This window comes from Rhipicephalus microplus, chromosome 4, assembly GCF_043290135.1.
Source record: "Rhipicephalus microplus isolate Deutch F79 chromosome 4, USDA_Rmic, whole genome shotgun sequence".
NCBI lineage: Eukaryota > Metazoa > Arthropoda > Arachnida > Ixodida > Ixodidae > Rhipicephalus > Rhipicephalus microplus.
The window spans coordinates 32241897-32267313 of record NC_134703.1 but is presented as its reverse complement, the minus strand read 5'-3'; the positions used below and the strand labels follow the sequence as shown (position 1 = coordinate 32267313).

The 25417-nt window shown below is 47.6% G+C and overlaps 2 protein-coding genes across 7 annotated transcripts in view; one reads left to right on the top strand and one right to left on the bottom strand.

The window, feature by feature from the left end:
* The window catches only part of bru3 (CUGBP Elav-like family member bruno 3), a 505232-nt gene that overhangs the window by 266612 nt on the left and 213203 nt on the right, over positions 1-25417 (bottom strand). For 5 of the 6 annotated variants that reach the window (XM_075892460.1, XM_075892464.1, XM_075892462.1 and 2 more), the window contains exon 1: positions 11594-11750. The exons of the other annotated variant lie outside the window; for it this stretch is intronic. In XM_075892460.1, coding sequence (XP_075748575.1) covers positions 11594-11623 — 30 coding nt within the window. In that variant the 5' untranslated portion in view covers positions 11624-11750. Of the gene's footprint in view, positions 1-11593; positions 11751-25417 lie in introns of those variants that run through there. 6 annotated transcript variants of the gene reach the window in all.
* Positions 1-25417, top strand: part of LOC119171830 (uncharacterized) — a 225435-nt gene that overhangs the window by 112409 nt on the left and 87609 nt on the right. The window lies entirely within an intron of this gene.

The window sequence follows — 25417 nt, the reverse complement described above, 5'->3', positions numbered from 1 at the left end:
GCTCGTCCGGCCTGCCACTGCACCGTAGTCGAACCGAGGCATCCGCGGGTGTTGCGTGCACTGCTCGGGACAGCGTACATCGCAACCACGTACAGGACTTGCTTGAGTTACGGCGAATGCCGTCACTGAACAGGGAATATTCTGACGGCTGTATATACGCAGTCGAAAGTTTTAGCACTATATCGGAATAATGTTCCCGTACCTAGCCACAGAAAGAGCTTACATTCGTGCGATACTGCTGCTGCGGACGTCAACAATGAGGAAATAAAACTGAAACTAGCTGAGACGTCAACAATGAGGAAATAAAACTGAAACTAGCTGAGAGAAACAACAGAGTGAGGGTAAAAAAAAAACCATTATTGTATAGCGAAATCTCGTGAAGCGAGCTTTTGCCGCTAACCCTCCAGCATCTTCGCGTCTGTGCGTCACTAAGGGGTACTATACCAGCGAGGCTCACTGCGTGGACAGCTCACAGAAACAAATAACTGCGCCAAGAGTTCTTGCTAAACTTTCATAGCTATAAAGTACCGCTTTAACGTGGCAAAACCACGATATGACAATGAAGCGAGTCGTGATGGAAAACTCCGGATAATTTCGACTACCTGAGACTCTTTAACGTGCACTGACATCAGACAGTACAGGTATCTTAGAAGTGTGGCAGCTTGGGCTAGTTGGCATGGCATGACGTGTCCTTCGTGTCCTTCTTGTCTCCGTGTCGTCGTTTTGTTCTCGCGCTATAACTATCGTCAGTACAGGTATGTTGCATTTAGGCTTAGATCGAAAGGCGACCGCTTCGTGCATGCAGGGTCAAACACTGGTCCTACTGAGCAGCAGCCGAGCACTCTAGCCACTGCACCACCACCGCAACAGGCTGTCATTAGACATATAGGTTTGTGTTGTAGCGTATAGTGGTGTGTTCATGTGGGAGGTAATGGCCAAGTTTTGCACCAGGGTGGCCAATTCTCTGCTCTAATGAGGGAGTGCATTGCGATCTATGGTCTACGGTGTGGTTACACCCGAGATCTTCCTGTCCGATTTCATCATCCTGCGGATTTTTTTTTCGTCCAGTGGGCAATTGTCTTGTACCTGAGTTCGAACCCCGGACCTATTCCGTGCAACGCTGATGATCTACGTCTAGCCATCGCTGAAATGAACATAAGCCTGGCCAGTGCCTTATGCATTTTTACAAGTGGCGTTGGCCGGGCACGTAGCGCGTAAGGAGGATAACCCTTGCTCATTAAGGGTAACTGAGTAGATTCCAAGAGAGGGTTAACGTCGGCAGGGAAAAAAAAAAGTGGCAACAGCAAGCACTGGACCGAGTTCATTGGCGGAACATTGGAGAGGCCTTTGCCCGGCAGTGGCCGTAGTTAGGCTGACAATGATGTCGTATTGCAGCTTATTCGTTCACTAGAGCGGCATCCGTAGACTGCAGCTTTGGCTTTGGCTCAAAAACTCCGGACAGATGACTGCGTCAGGAGGCTAGAAACAGGTGATCACGTGACCTTACTCCGAGAAATACTGGCTGAGCAGACGTGCTTAACCCACAAAGTTATATGGAGATTCGCCGCCATAAAGTAACCATACGCTTGCAGTCATCCATTTCTAGCCGTGAAAATATTTAGGTATACCATTTGGTGCCAAAATAGCCCCGACCGTAACATAAACATCGGGCGGGTTCGCAAAGATAGAATCGCTAGCAAGGTTCTTTGTAGTATAAATAAATCGCAAAGCAAAAGATTTAACGCTTACATTGGTCAACATGTTTTAGGATTACGCATAGAAGGTGCTGAGGTATTCACCATGGAAAGCTCAACAGAATGAATCGAACGTTGTATTAATATGTCCGCACCGGTCTCGAACCTGCAACTCCGAAAGGTCTGACCATTCATGTATCAGTGAAGTAATAACACTTTACAAGCTATTCTGCAGCCAAACATGGGCCATAAGACGCGCCACAGCCCACGTCTCCTGCTTTCTTGGTTACAGCTGTTGCTACGAAGGTCAACGAGACGGCCGTCTAGCCTGTACAGATCAAGCTGAAGCAATCTTACCCTTTAAAAATGAATATTTCGAGCGGCAGCAGTGAAGAAGAGAGTGCTCCCGTGTGGCTAAGAACGACGCCATAACAAAGGCAGAACTGCCTCGCGGTCACGTGATTGCGATTGACACGGAGGCGACGACGCTCGTAAGCCAGGTACGGACGCTCCGGCTTTCCTCTGAGACCACCGTGCACACCTCGATGGCCCGTCTCCACTTGGGAGCAGAACGGTCCGCGACGGGCGACGAATTCTCACACCGCCAAGAACGTCCGGCAAAAGAAAAGAAAATTCGAGGAGCGGGGAGGTTGTTGCATTTAGCAGACGCCGAGGCGGCACAGCCGAGGGCAGAGGCCGGAGACGTTTATGAAAATGCAGCCCTGGAGCGCGCGCAGCTATTTTCGGGCGGCTCGCTCGCCGGCGGCGGCCGGGAGGTCCGCGCGGAATCGATCGTACTCGAGAAAGCAGCGTGAGTTCACGGGAGTGCGCTTGCAAGACGACGACGACGAAAACAATTTGGCTGCGCAAGCACTGACTGACAAGTCATTAGCGATATTACGAGTCCGACGAGAAGCGAGGGAAGGCGATGGCGTGCGCGCCCGTCACCCCGTTTCCGACTTCGCATAGGGCCCGACGTGCACGCCACTAGGGCGCGCATGCAAGCGTGCGAGCATGCGTCGTCGATGCGTCGTTAGGTTGACGGCCACCCACAGACCGCGCGGATGGAAGGGTCCGGACCGTCATCCACGGGAAACAATCAACGAATTCGATTCAACCTATTCCGAGAAGATGCGCCATCCCGAACAGCCTGAGAAGGACAGGGGTACCCAACACTTCAGATCGTAATCGGAAGGGATAAATTCGATAGTCGACAATGTATTTACCGAGCGGGCATTATATAACACTGATTATGTGTGATATAGCGCTAAAGAAAGCAGACACAACCTCTCTTATCTTATTGTCCATTATTCTTTTAAAACGATTGGGTTAAAGATCTCGTTTCGCAGACAATCTGACGTCGGCGTTGGCATCGTAGGTATATACTGGGAGCAAAATCATCGTTTCCGTGCGACACCTGCTCACGCCGCTAGCCACATCGGAGCGCCCCGTATACGTACTAGAAGCCGACAGGCAAACGAGTGTGTCTTGTCGAATGCGGTGCGACTTCGGAAACTATTTAATTACCAGTTTAATTAGGATTGTCCAGAGTTCGCGGGGCTCGACTGCTGACTCTCAAGTCGCGGGATCGATTCCCGGTCGCGGCGGCAGCAATTTCGGTGGAGGCAAAAATGATCGACGCCTCTGTACTGGGATATAGGTGGTCGGAAATTCTGGAGCACTCTCCTAGGGCGTCTCTCATAAACATATCGTGGTTTTGGGGGCATTGAACCCTATCAAATATTATTTATATTATTGGGGGAAGGTAGTCCGAGCTTGCGATGCAATGCACCTCTATTGATTACGTGTAGTGGGCACACATCTTCGCAAAGTGAATGATGACGAGTGGCCGAAGCTCTGGATGGGTAGCCATACGTTACGCGAGCGTTAACTGGCCCACATAACGCAACTTGAGTGGCAAAGAATGAACATAGGAAATGTAAATTCATTTCGCCTTCCAGTCGTTCTAGACATAGTGAGAAGGATTTCAAGTATGGCTGGAGAGGAGCATACGCCCCAAAAATAAATATATAAACGCGTCATCTTATCGGTCGCAAGATACCATTTGAACGTGGGTAATTTGATGGGCTACATAGTGCTCGACGTGTGCCATTGTGTTGCAAGTGTCTTTGAGTAGCTTGAACAACTAGGCCCACTTAAGTAGAGATCTACCCACCAATAGTCTTCTAGATAGATTATTTTCGCCGGGAACCAATATCTCTAATCTTATAGATACCCTAAGTTGGCGTTGAAGTCTATTGTAATGAAAGCTTTATAGTGTGTGTGTGTGTGTGTGTGTGTGTGTGTGTGTGTGTGTGTGTGTGTGTGTGTGTGTGTGTGTGTGTGCGTGTGCGTGTGTGTGTGTGCGTGTGTGCGCGTGCGTGTGTGCGTGTGTGTGTTTCACATGTTTCGATTATCGCAGCAGTTTTATACAGTGACCACAACGGAATACAAGGCTAAGTCCTAAGGACCTTTGCCTCTAAAACGTAGTAAGACCTCACTTTGCACACGAGCGACTCTGGTCAATGTGGCTTGTGCAGACATGGCATGCACACAATCGGCATTTCCAGTCACAATGCCGCTGAGCACTTTTCTCGCCGATGTTTTGATCAGTGGGGCCGCAATCGCAACTGAAGTGCACTGTAGAGAGTATAGCACTAGCTGTTCACACGGCTAAGTCCTTCCAGATTATACGTTGCATACCGGAAAGCTGTCACTTATAGAAATGTCGCTGTCCCAAGTGTCCTTGCGCCTTTCATGAACCGCCAGATCGTATTGGCATAGTTGCAGTGAAACGCATTAAAAGGTGGGATAAGTACACATAAAATACTCTGTAGCAATGTAAAATAATATAAAAAAAGATTAAGCTAATCAATTGCTACCCACTCTCGATGTCAAATAAATCCAGTGACAGTAAACTACCGCAGTCGAGCGTGTTCGATACCCATACGCGAAAAACAATTCATAAAATTTTCATACTAGGCCGACATTACGCAGGTTAGCTACTGTTTTTCCCTCTCATTTCCTTCTACTTTTAACATATCATGATTCAAATCTTCGACATCGCAATGTTTTCCATAGAGATGCCATAACTGCCCTGTTTATGATACAATTAACTGATTGTGCGAGCAACTCCTCTCACGTAATTTATGGCGACCACTATGATCACGGTTAGCTATCTTGCACACTACCCGCAACAAATACTCGGCCGCATGGCGCACTTATAGTTTTGAGCTGCAAGCGTATCTCAATCGGCAAGCAAGCGAGCCTCCAGCAACTACCATCGCAATTTCGTAACGAGAGTGTCTGCAATGCAGCCGCATCATGTACTCCTTGTTGAATTGTTAGCGGTCACCGCTTCATCACCCAGACATTTAGTATAGGCCGAGTGTAACATCAGTGCAGCATGTCGAAACGTTAGTGCTCCGGGGCAACTTCTTATTTTCTCCGCGTTCCGAAACTCCTATTCGAAGTGTATAAGTACACACACTGTTGACAAGGAACGACCACTTTAGCAAGTAGAACATCATGCACTGCAGTAACGGACGCCCTGTCTACAACTAGATCATCACCCTATACGAGTTATTCTGGCCGAATCCGTCTTCGCTAATTGTCGTTTACATAAAACACACAGATTCTCGATCACGCAACGCCTCGTACTGCCTCAATGCATGATTCGTGAAACACGAGCAACCTGTTGTATTTAAATATGGCAGCCTGTCTACTCTTATTTTCTTCGCTGCTGAACGTCTATTGCTACATATTCAATTTATTTATATGTAGCGAAAAATAGTTCTACCACATACAACTTGTTTACCTTCCGATGCCACGGGCAGTTGTTATACATTCTTATAAAACTACAATTTAGAAGAAGGCCACGCTAACAGAAAAAAAAGCACTGATGCTCGCAACTGGCTCGGAAATAATACAAAAGAAAACAAACGTGACATGCATCACCACTCCGAGTAGAGCTCTGTCTTGTTTACATGATGCCTTACGAGCCAGAAAAGGAGTCTCAGTACAACATTTGAGATTTAAGTATGACCTTTCAATTCAGGCATGAAAATGTTTAAGTATCAAATATTGCATTCTTCAACTTCATAAATCGAACCCTGGCTCGCTATTCATTGACGAAGTTTGCTGGCTACGTAAAGCGATGCGAATGAAGAAGTTGTATTTGCATCACTTTCGCAAATCTTTATGATAATATTATCGTGCGCGTTCTACATCTCAAAACCGCGATATGATTATGATAGACACCATAGTGGAAGACTCTGGAAATTTTGACCATCTGGCGTTTCTGAACCTGCACCAACATCGCATAGTACATTATTCCACTTCTACTCTTTCTTATACAGACATATTATGGCGCACGTATACATATATTACATGCCTCTACGCCACTGTAATGCTCACAAGGCCGAAACAGTCGGAAATCATGAATACGTCGCATCTCATGAAAGCTCTCGCTTTCTCTCCATCTCATTTGAGTGCATAAATCGTAGCACGGAAATCATTTAATCAGGCAAGAAATCCATAGACACACACAAAAATACAGCAACAAAGATGACGTAGCTAACACTGCAGCCGCAAAGCTAAAAAGACAGCGGAGCTGATGGGTGCCTGTAGGTAGTCTGTTGCTGTATTGCTGTTCTTTAAGTTTTCTCTTCCTTTCCTTCTCTATTACTTTGTATTTCTTATTCTTATCTTTCTTTATATCATGCTTTCTTTCTCTCTTCTTCTCCCTTTTCTGCCTTTCGTGCTTTCTATCTCTACCTTTTTCATGCTACACTTTTATCTCTCTCCTCCATATTTTCATCCTCTTCACCCTCATATCTGTCCTCCTCTGCCTCACTGGCATTTCCCATACCCTTCCTATATGCTATGCTATACTATACAAGGCTATGCTATGCTTTGCTAGCGTGTCCGGAGAGCCGAGTGGCTGATGAGACGCTTGCCTTCGATTCGTGGGTACGCGAGCTGCAATATCGCCTCGCGAAGAAACAGTTTGCCCTAGAATTTCTCCCTTTCTCTATCTTTATTTGTCTTTTCATTTTTCGCTTTCTCTCTTTCTCTCTCTCTTTGTAATAATTGTTTCGCCTTTAGTCATGGCATCGCACGTCGAAGAAGTCGGCACTCTTGTTCCGGAAGCGAAGCAGAAGATGAAGAGGACGAAGAGGAATACGAAGTGAGCGCATGCCGGTTCATGCTGACGACTCGGCTGCTGAGCCGAAGGTCGCGGGTTCGAATCCCGGCTGCGGCGGTAGCATTTCGATGAAGGCGAAACGCCCACGTACTGTTCGATGTGAGTGCACAGTACGTCAGACGGTTCAATTTCCGGAGCTCTACACCACGGAGTCTGTCATAACAATATCGTGGTTTTGGGACGCAAGACTGATACATTATCATTGGTTGATGATGACCGTTTGTGTTCGTACCTCATGTACGGCATCGTTTATTAAAAAAAGAAAACGCCAGGCCTGCGCGGAACGCGCAGCACAGTCGCAGGTGGAAGAGCGGTCTTTCTCAAATTTTTTTAAACTATTGGGGTAACTGCTACAAGCACAATTGGGTACCCACTACGTCATTACTCATCACAGTTTTTTTGTTGTTGTTGTAGGGAGGTATTCACTACCATCCTTCGTCGTTGTTCGTAGAAGCGAGGTACCCGCTACACACATACAGCCAAGGAAGTTTATGCAATATTTTGGATGCTGTGGCTGCATGATGACAATGAATTATTATGCCTGAAGCTTTAGTAATGGGTTCGAGCATTTGACGACTCTTTCCCGTTACGCAAATTGCATCGTCTGTGCCTCGGTTGTTCTACAACGCTTTATTACTCCTATTAACGCGATTCGTTTCCCGACGTAAAACATGCCTATAGCGTCAGTTTGCAACAACGTTTCAATCGCCGGCGTGGTTCAGTGGCAGAACACTGGCCTGGAAAGCTGGCGACCAGGGCTGGAATCTCGTCGTGCCTTTGGTGTTTTTCATTCGCTAAATTTATTTCGCGTGACAGTGGTTACGGACACTAGCGGCGGTGGCGGACAACTATACGGCGTATACGCGACCCTCGTTGTGATTTCGTAACAGCTTTCGCTGTAAAACTTGCAGAAAGCCAGAGCGTCGCCTTCCAGAGTACAACGCGAGAGCGCAACCCTTCATGTCGCCTTCCAAAACGCTAGCCTGGAATATAGTTTCCCGGTAGGCGCCTCAACAGGGCAGCTAAAAAAAAAATCATGCGCAACATTGTTCCATATAAACTTTCCTACGATGCCCACTGCATGCAAAGTTGTGAAGTTAAGCTATAATTCCTAATTCTGCGCACTGGAAAAGCACCAACTATGCCTTCATATGTCCACCTACGAAGCTGCACACTTTGCTGATAGTGTTGCTGATTATAATATTATGAGAGGACGTTTTCTAACAGGTGGGCCTTTAGGCAACCCACACGTTGGGCTAACTCACGCGGTGTAGAAAGCCTGGTGCGATTCTACACATCTGCGACGCAGTATTACGTATTAAGCGAATCCTCGCGCTACATAAAAAACAACCTGTCAACGGTTTTCGCAGGAGCAGTTTCAAGTAGTGTGGATCCACGTTATGATACCTACTTGCCACGCAGATGGCTTGGGTTGGATTCCGGCTCGGATTTATTATTTTTATTGGCGTTCATCGCAGTTTCTCGCTCAATGACAATGCTAACTTGTTGCTCATGACGAAGGATGCCGACACTGACACCGGAATTGACGTGAAACAAGCCTTAAAAGAGGAGGTCTCGTTAAAACGTGACAAGAAAGATTACACAAGCGAAGCTTAGAAATGGGGATATCAAGAGCGCAAGTGATTACACTTCCTTATTTTTTTCAAGCAGGGATATGCGCAATATCTGCGATACGTTATTGCAAGCTATCTTCCTACTCACGTTTTCGGAGAGTTACGTCACATTGTAATGGGCGTAATGGACTTTGTAACCGTAGCAAATGAAAAAAAAAGCGGTAGTTCAATGCTTCAAGAAATAACACAGCCGAGTGCATTTGTGTGTATATGCTTTGAAGCTCACAAAAAAAAAACATCGATTCTAGAGCACCAAACCCTAACTACGGAGCCTAAATCGCGATAATAACATTGTACCTCTGTATAAACGCTTCAACACGAAATGGTTTTGATATTATTATATGGTAAAGATCTCAGCTTCACAGTTTTTTATGATGGGCTTATGCATAGAATATCGCGGACAAATGTTGCCTCCGATGCCGTGTTTTCCCCAAATGTTTTTATCTACAGAGTTGTTCGCACTTGTTGCGTCCTTTGTATGATTCTACACGCGTATAACGTGTGTTCTGTTGCTCATGCGCATGTGTGCAGATCGTCTATGTCGTCAGTGTATGCTGCTGAACTGTAATAGGCAGGGAAGCCTCGATTGATTTGATTGATTGGTTGATTCATTCATTGATATGTGGGGTTTAACCTCCCAAAACTACCATATGATTACGAGAGACGTCGTAGTGGAGGGCTGCGGAAATTTCGACCACCTGGGGTTCTTTAACGCGCACCCAAATCTGAGCACGCGGGCCTACAACGTTTCCGCCTCCATCGGAAACGCAGCCGGGATTCGAACCCGGCAGGGAAGCCTCGTAAATTTCACTGAATCTCTTCATTGGCACGCCCTGGACTCATTGAAATAGTGAATAGGATGATTTATTTGCAGGCAATTGCATCAACTCCACACAGATGCGATTGAATGACTTAGGCGCAGTCAAACCCCTTCAAAAGCCGCGCAAGAGGCATTGGAGAGTGAATGCGCTGTTTCGGCGTTCTGGCACACTCGCGTTGGTCGCCGGAGAAGCCAAGGCGGAAAGGAAACGCGTCAATGAACGTGGGAAGGCTTGCTCTCGCCCCGTCATGTGCGGCTGTCTGGCACCCGGCTCTGATCTCGTCCGACGCGCGCTTCGACACGGACTGCATTCTCAGGAGACCCAACGTCGAGCATCCACTTCCGACAACAACAGAACCTCCACCGACGGGCGATTAAGTGATTCGGGCGTGGAATACGCGAATTGATTCGGCACCCATTTGAGGTGCGTCCACTTATGCGTATTCGGAGCCTGCAGCTACAAGCGATGACGTTTGGCGAAACGCGATGTGCGCGATTCTTCATACGACACTCGCAGTATGGAACTGGATTTATAGCTCATTTATTTTACAGCAGACATCAACATCACCTTAGATAAGCCTCCCACGTAGCCGTAAGGACTCTCGCTCGGAAAAAAAAAGAAAAACGCTGACGCGCCTCTCAATACGCATGCGCTTGCTAGTTTTTCATTGTTTCGTTTTTCTTCCGCAAGTTACGTTCTCTTATCTCTTGTGCGTCGCAGTTTATGTCAAGGTATTTCGTGAAAACTGCATCAGATCCTCTACAGCGAACTATTTCTTTTTTAGAGGAGCTCTCGAATAACGACCTTCGAATAGCCACTAGAGCTCTTTTACCATGTAACAAAGGGTAAGCAAGTGATCCATAGAGGAGTTTTGTTCATTACTTGTTGTCAAGTTCACCCGCCGTGGCAGCTTAGAAGGTCATTAGAGGAGCTCTCTTCATTGGCGTTATTGCATTGCTTAGCCACTAGATCTCTTTTACCATTTAACAAAGGGTAAGCAAGTGATCCATTGAGGAGTTTCGTTCATTACATGTTGTCAAGTTCACCCGCCGTGGCAGCTTAGCAGGGCAAGCTGTCACGCTGCTTAGCTCGAGAACACGTGTTAGATTCCATCAGAGCAGCCGCGTTTCGATAGGGACAAAAAGCAAGGTCACCCGGGAACTTCAATTTACGTGTGCGTCAAACTACTCCGAGTACGTTGACTACATCGTGTGATCAAAGATGTAAAACCCCGGCAGTTACCATTACCAAATGCAGCGTTGTGCGTTATCGAAATTTCAGACTGGGCGCATGTCAAGCGCGCACAGTGTCACAGTGGCACTTTTCTCAATTATTCGTTACTCCTTATCACTCAAAAATGTATAGATAAACTTACGAGAACGTAAGCAGCATTTTACCTGAATCACTCGAGACGGCAAATCTCACTTATTCGGCACCATGTCGCGCGCAATATGTACTTGTTGGTAGATCAGGCAGAAATTCGTTACGATGCTGGTCACAGCAGCACAAGCGCAGGCACGGATGAATCGCATATACGCCATTTTGTTCGGCTAGAATTTCTCGAGAGGATAAAAAACAACAACAATGTCAGAGCAATAGAAGCATCACACGAATGACGTAAGCGTCGTTGCGCATTGTTAAACGATGCGTGACGTTCAAACAGCACGAAACCGGAAGCGGGTATGCGTGAAAAGTATTGCACGCACGCAGGCATGCGTTTGAGATCAGCAGCGCACTGCGAGGAATAATGGCTGAGGATGCGCAATTATCCTCGCCCGTTCTGCCTAGCGGAGATGCGAACAATCTGGCGGTTGGAATGAATGTTACGGCACGATGTCTTAACTTGCCCAGCAGCGAATTATCGGGAAATGTCACTAACGGCATGAACAAAAGCAGCGCTGAAAAGCATGGCTAGGGTAGACCAGCGTCACATAAGAAGCGTTTTGATTGATGCGGCGACGATAAGTGCCGCTACTCGATGTCAAGCGCATGGACCGTTATGTTGGTGGACGTATGTACGCGCGTCACCAAGCGGACCGCCATCGCCGAGGGAGGGTTCCGCGCGTCAGGCGATCAGCGAGACGCCGGTCAGGCCAGCACGCTGCCGCTAACAGGCTGCTGCTGCCGGCGCGCAACACGCACCACCGGCGGGAAAGAAAGGAGGCGATCTGTCGCGCCTGTTGTGCGTCCCGAGTGAGGAAGAAGAAGAAGGATGCCGCCGGCGGCAGCGACACTCACGGTCGGCTTGGCCTGCATCACGATCGCCATAACGGTCCCGCCGGAAGCTGAAGCAACAGACACCGCACAGGAAGCGCACGACTTCTTCGCTCCGTGCCGCTGGCCGCCGTCAGCTGACAGGCACCACCGCCAGACGCCTTGCCAGAGGTAGGAAGCGGCGGCGCTGCTGGCCAGAGCCCCTCCCGGAGTCACGTGAGGGCCGTTGCCCAGGCAACGGGCTCCGAGACTCTGCCTCCGCTAGGGAGTGAGCGTCCCTAGGCTCACTACGCGTGCGGCGCTGTCATCTTTTGCCCGCCGCCGCTGTCGCCTCGGGCACTCGCTCGTCTCCGCCACGCGGACCCGCGTACGCGCGCTGTCTTCTTTCGATGCTTTTTATTCTGGCAAGCCTATTCCTTGCAAGCTCTTCGTCTGGCGCTGTTCTGCCATTCGTAGAACGCCCGCCCGGCGGCACGTGCGCTTTTGCGTACGTGAGTGGCCCAGAGCTTTAGGTTCTGTTTTTACGTGTATAGGTAACGGTTTTGTAAGAGTGCGCGGGGAAAGCCTCCGGGAGAGGAAGGAGCTGAACGTTTTACGGCGCTATCACTTTGAATAAAAGGGTTACGTGCGAGAGAGATGGGTGCCGTTTCGCGCTCAGAGAGACAGCACAACGAGTTATTGAGAGTCCCCACCGTCAGTCATGAACGCCACAACGCTACTTCTCGAGACAGATGTCCTATAGGTTCCTTTTCTTTCGTGGTTAGATCCCCTTTGGCGTCCACGCTTTGACTACAGCCGAAAGCATTGCGCTTTCCGAACGGATGTTGCTTAGATCGTCGCCATGAGAAAAAAAAAAAAACCCCTAATAGCGTTTTATGAGCAAACTTGCTCAGGCTTCACTTTCTTCTAGATATGCAAATGTTTACCTCCTATGACACCTACGAATAAAACCCGCGAGTCAAACAATATAAGGTGAACACAAGCAGCAATACATATTTGCACAGAAACAATAAGCAAAAGAAAGAGAGAATAACGCAGAGAAAAGGGACCTTGTTATTCAAGCAAAATTATTTTCATCGCGTTTGAAATGCTTGCGGACTGTGAAAAAACTAAATAAAGTAGTTTGAATGTTTGTGTCCCCGAATCATGATGTTTAGACGATGTCGTTCCAGACACTGCGATCAGACTCAACTCCGTCTTTAAGGTATAAGGCAAAAAATACTTGTTTATTTAGCTGCGTTCGGAAGCGCTCTGCTGTCAATTGAGCGTCCCCGCGTCCCTCGCTCGCGCTCTTCTTCTTTCTCGTTTCCTTGTCCCAGCCCAGAACGTGAAAAATAATCAACAATGATATGACTCTGAGGCATGCCGCGGTAGTCTCCTACGACGGTAGTCCCCTACCTACAGATCAGGTGCATGTGGAGAGGGAACTGACGCTACCGGCTTAGCTTGGCACCGTCTGCAGCTTATGCATCCTGCGTGGAACCGCAAACTATCACGCGTCCCCTGATGACCTGTCCCACTCACAGCCAGCGGAGAAATCACCTTGATCTGGTTTATCATTCGTCGAGTCTAACATCCCACAACCACTATAGGTGATGCTCTCCTATATAGGGGCCCTATACGCTTCAGAACTTTCTGAAATTCATGGACGAGACGGAGCTGTCATCCTGGCTATAGAGACGACTCCCCCGATGATTGGCGGCGATTTTCCAAGGTGCCACTTCACACATGACGATTCTATTCCCTACACCAGCCTGTCAATCAAGGAGAGCCTGACCACTTGCGGGCACCTTATCGGGGCCTCTTGTCGCGCAGAGTTTTGATGCTTCAAGATGTTTATATGGCGCACGTGCACCAGTTGCCCACAAAGTGACTATAACTCCGGTTCTTGAATGCTTTATAATTCATTGTCAATCTACACCCAGTTTTCTTCTGTAATTCGATTGGTTATCCACAGAATCCACTTTTACGTTGTTCTGTGTTTTGCGACGACGGAAAGTTAAAGCGTATTATTGTTTTTAATAAGTGAATTCCTATATTCCGCACTTTTACTTTTTGCGATTGTATCTAGTTATTTCTATCCTATAATGCCATTTTTCTTAAATTATCTGTTCCCTGCAGTCACACGCCTAACTAATGAAATCTCCAGAGAAACGATTTTTCGTTGTCCTCGCAAGAGTTTCACGTCGCGAAAATATAACAATAACACAGCAATTTCTTAATGTCTCGCCACTTCGTAAGCTTTGCATAGCTTCATCTTTGTCGTGTGTGCCAAAGAAAGGGCGATCAATGTCAGAAGAATCTAGCAGTTAGACGTCAAGGAGGGGAGCAGGAAGCAGTTAGGAAGCACACAGAATATAGGTCGACATTACGTCTTTTTCATGGCTGTCGTCACTTGAAACATCATGTGGCAACGTAGTTGCCAACTGAGGCTATGGCAAAGTACTGTTATCAGCGAACAAAAAAAAAATTAAAGAACAAGTGTTGTTGCTATCGTCATCGTGTGACCAAATGCATAGACATCAATGGTCACACCAATGCTTGTTGGCAGGAAAGTGCGTGCCCGACTTGTCGAATGAGCGGTGCTATAGCTTTCGACATTCAGTGTTTACAACTGGCTCATTGGTTTGAAGAAATGTTGTGGATCACTACCTGAAACATTCATTATTGCGGGAGTGTTGTTTAAAAAGCTTTTTGCTGTTTGACGGGAACGCCAGATTCCTTCGTTGCCGCGAGAACATCGTTCTCAAGTGCTTTCGTTATTCAAGGGTTCAACAGTGTTTATATTGTAATAGGGCCCGTCAAAGTGTTTACGAGCCTCAAAACGGCCATCAAATATTTATACTGGTGCGCAAAAAGTCACAGTTTCGCTGCAAGGGCGAATCGCTGCAAGGGCGAATGAAGTTTCGCTGCAAGGGCGAATGAATAGATGCAACAACGTCAAATCGCAATATGCATGAAGTAAGGCGAGCGGGCAACGCTATTCGGATCAAATCTCGCTTAAACTCTACTCGATCAACGCTGGCGTAAGGTAATACGGCCGCTCCAGTAAGCGAAGTATTCATGCTGCCGGTATACTCAACGCAAAGTAAGCCGTAGGATCACAGTACGTACAAGACTAGGAGCCTTTTTGTGATGTATACCGAGATGGCGCCGCAGCCACGCCCTTGCTCCCCTCCGCTGGCATCCGTTCATTCTTGCTCCTTAGTTTGCGGGAGCCGACTGGCGCGCTACCTCAACGTACGTACCTGTCCACTTGCAAGCTGCGCCCGTCTGCAGCCTTCGCAAGCTTTCGCTCGCACTTGGAATATACGACACCGGGTGCGATGGCATATACAGAACATGACGGCGACAGCGACATTATGGAGTGTTCATGATCGCTATAGCAATACAGTTCATTTAGTTGGTCAATAATACCCATCAAAGACGGTGCCAACATTTCATCCAGGTTGTTATTATTAGCGTGCGTGGTGTGTTAAGCAGCTATACTAAAGAGAATACCCTAAAGTAAGATGTTCAGAGTTTATTATAAGTTTCAAACATAGCAGTATTGGTTGATGTACAATCAGCCCACTACCTAATTAAAAATACTCCATTTTTTAAGTCATCGACTGTGAACGGAGGACCGCAACAAATGAAGGGATACTGTAACGTGGTATTACTAGTCATTCGTTCAAGGTGTGCGGTTTGTCTCTAAGGAGGGCCCAGCTCAAACACATGTCAGTTCTCCGGTTGCGAGGGGTGGCCCCCTCCAGGTCCCCTGAACCTTTCTCCCGGTGAGTAGCTGTAGTAACATTTTATTCTCTATTTCCACATTAAAACTCCAATAAAACAGGCGCCATGCATGTATTGGCCTTTTTGTAAATCGTCACTGTCTTCGTTTCACTAAGCATGCACCACCCGGCACACCAAAAGCTTAACAAATGAAAAATAATAATAAAAGAAAAAGCAAAAACAGTCAGTCAGAGTGAAGCTTTGAGCGGTGCTCTCAATGAGAATACAGGAGGAAAGCTTCTCATTTTAGCTGAGACGCATTCACCCTGAAAGAACTCACAATAGTCGTATTGATAGGCAATACGCACAGGTTCCGCTGCCATTTCCTCGAGTAGAGAGAAGAATACAACTCGCAGAGTGTGAGAAGTCAGCTATATATATATATATATATATAAACACTGATCGCAAGGGGAACGAGCGAGATATCCCGCTACCTTAAGAGGAGTTTCTCGTAGGAATGATAGGAGAACGTCAGCGGGTGAATCACGAGTTAAGGAAATGAAGATGGTGCAAATGTAATGAGCACCATTTTTGCTTGGAGCGGCGACCCACAAAGATGAAAAAGGGACAGAATGTTTCATCTTGTTTTGTCTACTTTTTGACGGCAGTCAAATAAGTGAAAAAAAATATTTTAAAATGAAAAAAATGGCATAACGCGAAATGAACGTCCATGTCGTGAGAACGGTAACTACGGAAGCGTTTATTTCGACAGTTCTTGCCAGAGTGTGGTCAGCGTCAGTAATTCCTGTTGAGCCATCAAAGTTGACGCCCTCTACACATGGCTATTTCTTTTCCATTTCTTTTTCAAGTCTTTTTATGTCTTTCTATGCTTTTCAAGCCTTTTCTCACTATTTCTGTATTGTATTATTACCCTTTATTTGACAGTTCATGTTAGGCTATGGCGCGCCGATATGTTCATTGACGGTCACGCTGTAATGCTACAATAATGTTTGTGGTGGTAGTCGCCCACTCCCTCCGCCCACTCGCCCTAATCTCGTATTACCACCACCGCAATGAAGGAAATTATAGCACCTTCGCTGGAACGCAAGCAACGTGTCAAACTCTGCTCATGTGCATGACATGCCCCCCTCGCCAAGGAAGCTTGGGGAAGCATCGCTGCCACAACACACTCTCCTCATGCTGGCAAGCGTGTACACCAACGCTCCTCACCAACGCTCTCACACACCGGCCTCACTCTCGCCACAGAGCAAGCCCACGCGACCAGCGTTTCGACGGCACCGCCGAAGGGTCGACTAAAGGTCTGACCACACGTACGCTGTGCAGCGCGTCTGCGAGCGCCACGTATACTTGGCGCCGCACCCCCTCCCTATAAAAGCAGAGGGTGAGAGGCTATACGAAGCTGCGCGCCCTTATCCTTCCAAAGGGCAAAAGAGTTTCTCTCCGCCATTATGTATGAGCTCCACTCGCATGGCGCGTCATTCTTGGCGGGTGGCTTCCAAGCTCGTCCACAGAACATCCTCCGCTTCTCTATAAAAGATCCTGCATATACGCATTCGATCACCCACAACTACGACGCTGCGCTTAGCGCGTTGCGGGCCGCTGCAGCCCTCCGGGCTGAGAGCCTCTCAATCAATTGTGTCGCCGAGAGCGCGGGCACGAAGAAAGACGAACACCGCTCCCACATCTCGATGATTAACACGTCGTGGCATCCGTGCCGACGCCTATGCACCGTCGTTGATATAACATAAAGGGGCAGCTAGAAAGAGCGTGTGCCGCACTTCCGAAAGCCCGGCGCCAGTCGGTCTCGCTGACGAACGCATTAGCGGCATCCCTTTAGAAGAGACATAAGCGCTGGATATGTGTATACATGCTCGCCAAGACACCCGGCCGCCGCCTTCGAATCCACCGACGCCACCGACTTTGAATGGCGCACGAAACGTGTTGAGGACGGATCGAAGCACCGCCTATACGTCGCCACGAGAAGATGGACGGACGAATCGGCCCTTGGCGGGCGTGCGCGATGAAGGCGTAGCATAACCCGGCCCGTTTCCCGGTTTATAGAAGGGACGGGGGAATGCATTGGAGCGCGCGCTAAAATAGCGTCGTTCATCAAGGCGACTTCTAAGAGCGCCTTGTCACGAGCCCGGCGATGGAGCATGTACGGGCCGCTCGCTATTTACTCGGGCCGCAGCGGTGATCGAAAAAGAGTGCGGGCCCCGTAATGGCGATAAGGAATCGTTCTAGCGTAAGATCGTGCGCTCCCGAACCTGACAGGTTTTCAATTAAATGAAGTGCGCGAGCCCACTGCTATCCCCGTCCTAGTCCCGCTTCGTTTTGCCCAAAAGGTTCGCCACGAATGGGGATTCGGGAGAGGGAATCCAATCGTCAGCGCTCGTATCACCTCAAACTCTCCTCCTCGCACAATCGCACTTTAGGTTTCCGAAATAACGATCCGGCAGACCGCTGCCATATTGAGGCTCGCTTGCTTTGTCGAAGCGCGGCCTTCTTGCTCCTATATATACTCGAGCGCACAGCCGAAATAGGATGCAAGAAAAATTCAAGAAAATAGTTGTCTTGCATTCAACTCAGAATGAAGGAGTCGGAAATGTTCCCTTGCCTCTTAAACACGGTGCAGCTGACATGTGCACACTTGCGCAGGAATCGCCACAGTTTTGATGAGTTCAAAGAAGCGAGCTGCTTCCGTAATTACCACCGCACGGTACTCTGGCGTTATTCAGGGTGTTTTTTTTTATATAGAATAGTAAAGTAAAGATCCGGTCATTTGCAAACTTGACGTTGCGGCGGAAATTGCGCAAGCTAAAATGGCACTGTTGTGACTACTCAAGCAAAATGCTTAATTAACTTTTTTAATTATTGACTTCAGGGCAGTTATTGATATTAGAGAGTTGTAGTACATGACAATTTATAGCGTACACATTTTTGTTTTATTAAATGGCGGTCTAGTGGCTGAGGTACCCGGCTGCTGACCCGCAGGCAGCAGGATCGAATCATGGCTGCGGTGACTGGATTTTCGATGAAGGTGAAAATGCCGTAGGCCGACTCTTCTGACTGCCCCTCGAACAGCTGCCTCTTTTTTTGGATCTGGTCAGTTACCCTTTTTGAGCGGCTGTTATCCTGCCTACGCGCTACGTGCCCTGTCCGTGTCCATTTCTTTTTCTTGATTTCAACTATGACGTCATTAACACCCATTTGTTCCCTGACCCACTCTGCTCTCTTCCTGATATTCTTTATTGCTTTCCAAATTTAATATTTTCGCAATGTCTCTCTTTTAAAAGATGCCGCGTTGCCCCGCCGCGGTGGTCTAGTGGCTAAGGTACTCGGCTGCTGACCCGCAGGGCGCGGGTTCGAATCCCGGCTGCGGCGGCTGCATTTCCGATGGAGGCGGAAATGTTGTAGGCCCGTGTGCTCAGATTTGGGTGCACGTTAAAGAACCCCTGGTGGTCTAAATTTCCGGAGCCCTCAACTACGGCGTCTCTCATAATCATATAGTGGTTTTGGGACGTTAAACCCTACATATCAATCAATCAATCAAAAGATGCCGTGAACAATGCAGGAAAAGTTACCGGGTCTCTCACTCACTGCGCTTCGCGGCGAAAGCGAGGGAGACAAAACGAAGCCCCGCCAGGCCTGCTCAGCTGGAACCATGAGATCGTTTCAGTTTCCGCTGGTGGCATACGATACGTTAGCGCGTATTGTCTTTTCCTACTGACGATAAAAATAGGATATTCCTTGGCATAATACGGCAGTATGAGATAATTCTGAAGGTGCGTTCAGCCGTACTATCCGGATATGAGGATGACTCAAGTCCACCGTTTTTTTTTTAACGGATTTTCATAAACAGAAAATACACAGCCTTACAGTGTCCAGATCGGGAGGACGTCTCCAAAAGTGGTTGTACTCACCTGAAAGAAGAAAATATAAAAACCGATAAGTGTGTGTTACAAGTGAAACGTACAAATCTTATTGATACTTCGATAAATAGTATATAGCGCATGTGCACGAACTCAGCAAGAAAATGGCAGGATGCATATAAGAAATGGTTGAAATGAATAAGTCAGCACACTAGAGCGTGTTAGTGGGCAACGAACATAGCGATCATCTTGAAGATTTTGCGCAAGCACACGGGGACAAAGATGAGAAATACAAATGGGTGCAATCTAGCAACTGGTACACATTTGTTTTTTAGAATGGTTCTCACTTGAACACGATGAACCTAAAGGAGAGCATAATGCAAATGAGGTAAATCGATGATATACATTCATGACACTCGAGCATTGTCTTGCGCATTTTGACAAAAGAACAGTATAAAGCAATGCGGGGTCAATGGTAACGCCTTAAGGAGCAGTGAATCCATTAGTCAGGGTGACAAGGCAATAGACCCTGTCGTCCAGCTTTAACAGAAGATACCGTACATTTACCGGCATCTCCAGATACGTAGCGCCATGAAAAGAATGTTCCATGCCGTTAAGCAGGAAAGAAAAAAAAATCATTGCCTGACGTAAAACACTGTATGCAGAAATGGGTTCATTGAATTAGTATGCAATTCAGGAGATAGGAAACATGATTAATAGTCAACAGTGGAAATAGCCAGAGCATGGTTAAAAATTCAGCAGCCCCCCCCCCCCCCCAAAAAAAAATGTTCTGTGAATACAAGCGCGTACACATACACACAAACTTACACAAATGAGAACCGGGCTCCCCCTTCCCACGACAACATTCCTCGCTAAATGCTTGGTCCATGATATTTTCATTAATTTATAAATTAACCAAGAAAGATGACACGAACAAAACTTGCCAGAACAGATTGTTTTTTACACGCTAGCAAGTACCAGTACCATAGGTCGGCAAAACTTGTGGAGCTCACTCACTCTCACTCGTCAGATAAATTTCGAGCTTTGGACTTACTCGGACTCAGACTCACGAAAACGTTTCTAAGCCGGACTCACTTGGACTCGGACTCACCGAAACATTACTCACTTGGACTCACTCAGACTCACGGCTCGATCCGAGTCTGAGTGAGTTGACTCGCGAGTTCGTGAGCTTAAAATTAGCTTCTTCACCCGTGTTGTAAGCACTCTTCAACAGCGATAACTCACGTAATCGGTGCTCTTCTTGGTGCCGATTGGCATAGTATAGCTTGGAAAACAAGTTCTGAGGGCTTCCAAACTGGTAAATGTTATTTTTCTTGGAAGAGATGACAACATAAGTTGTAATAATAGAGAAATTCCCTGAAAGATTGGGGGGGGGGGGTCAAAACACCCCTCTACTTAACTAACGCCTATACCCAGTTATTTTTGGAACAGTGTATGAACGACACTGCTTTGAATACCCATGAGTAGACTCGGGATTCCCGTGGATAGACATGTGTATAAACGTGAAGCCAGGTAAGGCTCATGGTAATGCTGAAGATGACTAGATAAAAGTCACCAGATGTGTGGACTCTTTACACCTTACGTATCGCTAAAGAAAACTTCGTAAATAATTGTGACTTCCCTTGTGTGATACAACAGTGCGTAGCCCGAGGTATATTGCCCTAAGCCCATGCCCCCATTCCGAAAAGCATGCATCATAGGAATGTACCCAACCGCGGGACCCTTCTACCTCGTATAACGAACTGACAGAACATTTTCACCTGGCGCAGAGACAATACCTTCCACCACATCGATAACTACATAGACCTCAAACTCCGATACTCAAGCTTCTTGAGTTTGGGGCGTACCGTATCCCCGCGCTATTGCACAAGATCCAAATATTTGTCCCTTCTACGATAATAATGCTAAATTGGGACACATGATATGGTGGTACCCCACGTTGCACTGTGGTGAAGTCATCACGCCGTCCAAATGGGAAGGTGCTATTACAAGCTCTGAACTCGAACAACTACTATGGGCAGTCCAACGACGCAGCAGAGAGATTTGATCTTTCTGTTCCCACTTGGTAGCAGCCCGGAACATGATAAAGCGCATTCCCAAGGACCTAATGAAATTCATCCATACATCAGTCCATTCATAGAATACAGAGCGAAAAACGACCATTTCAAGGAGGTCCTCCCCCTCGAAAAAAATGTCTGCCTACACCCCTGTGCTACAGTTTAATAAATTAATACAGTGGGATCCTGACACGCGCAGCCACGTCGTTACTAGAGTTCGAGTGTGTCGAGAGTGCCTACCCCCGTTTACAAATATGGAAACATGGTACAGGTCTGCAGTATAGTATAGTAAGGGGTGGGAAAAAGAGGCTGAGAGGATAAAGGCCCAGCCGAGCCAGGACCAGCTATAGGCACCAAGCAGCTCCGCTGTGACCAAGCCTTGCGTGAATTAGTGCAACGTTTAATCACCGCACCTTCAGCGCATTACAATACAAAATAAACGCGCTTTCTTTCATTCAAGTAGTGCAGGCGGTGCAAACTCTTTTGTATCTATTTTAACATTTGATGTTATATACACCAGTGGCCAGAAAGTGTGCGATGACTGTGTATTGTCGACAATGTTTGTGTATAGGAAAATCCATGTGCAAGAACAAACATTGGCCGAAAACACACATTTTCTTCGCTTGAACAGAGGGCATCTGCAAAAAGCGCGGAAAGTGAGAGTGCTCTATCAAGCTTCAATGAATAGAACCAAGAATAGGATGATAGAAGACGTGTACTTTAAAAGCATACGGTGCTTAGAGAGGTGCCGGGTGTTTTAGCAAGCAGAGGAACGCCGACATCCCCCGGCAGGTGTTATGCGAAAGCCCCGTCATGGCACGGGTATTAACCATGCAATCGTTCGGGCATGGAACAGATCGAGGCCTCGTCTTCGGCTCCAGGTGCGACGAGAACACGCCCGCAGGCGACGAGCTGGTTGTTTGTTCTCGGAGGCATTTGCATGTGACGCTAAGTAGAAAGATATGGCCATTGATCGGCCGCGCCTCGCGCCCGATTTAGAAGGAGCCATCGATCGGGCCTGCACTCCGCCCGCATTGATCTTCCCCAATATCGGCGCAAAAAGCTTCGGCGCGCATTGCCGAACCTCGGGAAAACTTGACGAACACTCTGCTTTTAATTTAACCTTATTTTTACGAGCTCTCCACGCTGCCTTCGGGAAACCATTCTCCTTTCCGCTCATTCCACCTCTGTAGCTTACGTTTGGTCTCAACCACGCGGGTTCCACCCCCCAACCCCCGCCGCTCCCTTTCGTGCCCTCCACTTTTTTTTTTCATTTTTGCTATGAATTTTCTCAAGGGGCGGAAATTTACACGTCAGTGTTGATAGGGGAGTTTCCGCCTTGTCAAATGATCTCAGGGAGTTTGACATTTGCGCCCCGAGGCGAAAAAAAAAAAGAGTATAGTTAAGGAGCAGGGTGATTGCTGCTGCAAACATTTGCAGAGGGTCCCTTGCAGTCTGAAGTGTAGGTGCTGCGCGACTGCCGTATGCTCCGGGTTTTGAAAGTATCACGAAAGCAAATGCAGCAATAAATAAAGACCGCATGATAACGCTTACATAAAAGAGAACAAAGAACAAAAAAAGACAACCGAATAATTTTACGGATGCCAGAGTAACTATCCCGACCACCCGGTAAATTAACACGCATGTTTGCTGCTTTATTTTGATGTATCAAAAGGCTGTTAGCAACGCTTGGCGCGCAGGTTGCGCCGCAGTATTTCAGAAGCTTCGCGTTTGTTCGAAATCAGAGCGTTAAGATCACGCACAGGACGCGAATAGTGAAGTTTATTCGCGAGAATACGCGAGCACCAGTCATATCGCTGGAAGGTTCGATGATTGAGGTATAAAACAGAAATCCATCCATCGATTATCCATAATGACTCGACCACCGACAACTGTTCTCGTCGCTATCAGCGTACAGTGTGAATTTCTTGTACTTTGACAATACATTTGCCGGGCACAAGTTGACCCAAATTGAGAGTCACGTATTTCCCCAGTATCGCTGCAGCCTTTGTCAGCATCCCGCCCACGAGACAACATCCAAACCATCTAAGTTGGTTCATCTTGGCGAGGGCAGTTACAGACATGCAAGTAGGCCAATGGATTAAAGAGAAAAAAGATTCAGTGGAAAAAAAAAAATCAATTTCACCCTGTAGATATGTTGCTGCGGCGCAAAAATACACCGCATAAGCAAAGTCTGCAAAAAAAGAAAAAAAAACATTACTCCATCTCATGCTAAAAGAAACCACGTACAAATGCGAAGCAGCGTGCGCTAACGCTTATTCTGGTGGCGGCGTTGACGCTGGTTCTCATCGTGGCGTTGCGTAGAAGAGAAACCTGAGGAACGCGAAGCACACAGTGATGAAGCGTTGTTGCCAACTGGAACCTGCCTATCGCTGCTAATTGGCAATGAGGAACAAATGACACAGAGACCCGCAGTACGTCTTCTAGTTAACGAGCACGCTGCAATTTCTTTTATATGCGAAGCAGCTTAGGGTCGAGTTCAATCCGGTGTGCGGCGTGACCACAATTACTGAGCATGCGCATCCACTCCCCCTCTTTCTCATCTCCTACGCTCGCTCTCCCTCTCTCTCCTTTGGGCATTCTTCCCTGCGGCGATATCACCCCCATTTCGCATGTTCGTCCCCTGCCCATCACCCTCCTCTACTATGCTCCCCCTTCCTCCCTCTTTCGCCTTATAACGCCGACGCAGGCAGCATCTGCTAGCGAGTTTCCTGATTGAAAAAAACTGACTGCTCGCGCTTTACAGTTGTTAACTGGCCACCCCGTATACATAGGCACTGGATCTTAACCTGTCGGAAGTTTCTTCTGCACGTTGTTGAACAAGGAGAATTTGAATTGATTGAATTGAATTGAAGCGTGCGCGTTAACTAAAACTGAACTGCCGGTCTCTGTGTCCAATCGGAGTATTTTTGTCACATTGTTCACTAGCAGCAATTAACATAATCCAGTCCATCACTTCGTGTTTTGTGCCTCCCCAGGTTTTTCTCCTGCGCAACGCCCCTATGTGCACCAGCGTCAACGTCACCGCCAGAGTAAGCGTTAGCCGAAGATGGTGAATTTTTTTTGTTGTTGTTGTTCAACAACACACAGGAGAAACCGCCCACTTACAGTATACCTTGGCGGTCAAAATCCAGTGGTTATATACACGCGATCACCAGCGAACGGTTATGCTGTGTGAGCAGTCGTATTTTTTTTTTTAAGAAACTCGCTAACAGACGCTGCGTGCGCGTCGGCGTTGCGAGGCGAGAGAGAGGGGGAGGCGTAAGAAAGAGGGTGTAAACCAATGGGGGATGTAAAAGCCACAGGGAGAGATACCTAGAGGAGAGAGAGAGTAGGAAGCGTAGGAGAGGGGCAGGAGATTCGCATGCGCAGTAACGGTGGTCACGCCGCACACCGGATTGACCTCGACCAGAAGTGTCGATTCATGCACCGGATGTTCCCGCCGTAGAAGTTTAAACCACAGGTGCGTGCGTAACATTCGACGAGATATCGCATTGCAGTTGGTCGAGGTGTCGCATTCTTTAATGAAGGCGGGGCCCGTTTTTTTTTTTCTTGCCTTTACGTTATCAAATGGTGGCACGTTCGAGCGAAGCGCACCGTTCAGAGGCAAATTACGGGGGAATCGTGAATCGCTGCACCGGCATGAAAAAGCGATGCGAGGCGGCCTGTCACGTTGCCATCAAGCTCGGCACAAACAAGCTCCGGGCGTCGGACGGGCGAACTGCAACGCATGCTTGACGTCGCATATGGAGCATTTAAAGTTCGCCCTGATGGTCGGTTGACGTGCGCGCTCGCGCTGCAACGTGCGCGACTATATCATTACGCGCGCCGTGCCTGTCCCGATGGGTGTTCGTCACGCCACCCGGACCACCAACTTTTTAAAGCACCTCGTTTGAAGAAAACAGTTAGCGAGGAGAGTCATCGATATTGGCATTTTCTGCGCTCAATTTCGAAGTTCAAACAGTTCGGTAATCGCATCGTTTAAGCAGCATCATTTAGGTCGCGTGTGACGTTCCGTCTGTAAACACCAGCACAATGGGGTAACAACGGAACAGCGCACCGCGTATATAGCTGTCTCGTTATTTGTTTAAGGCAATTACACGTTCCTCGCTCCATAGATCGGGTGCCAGCAAGGAATACCC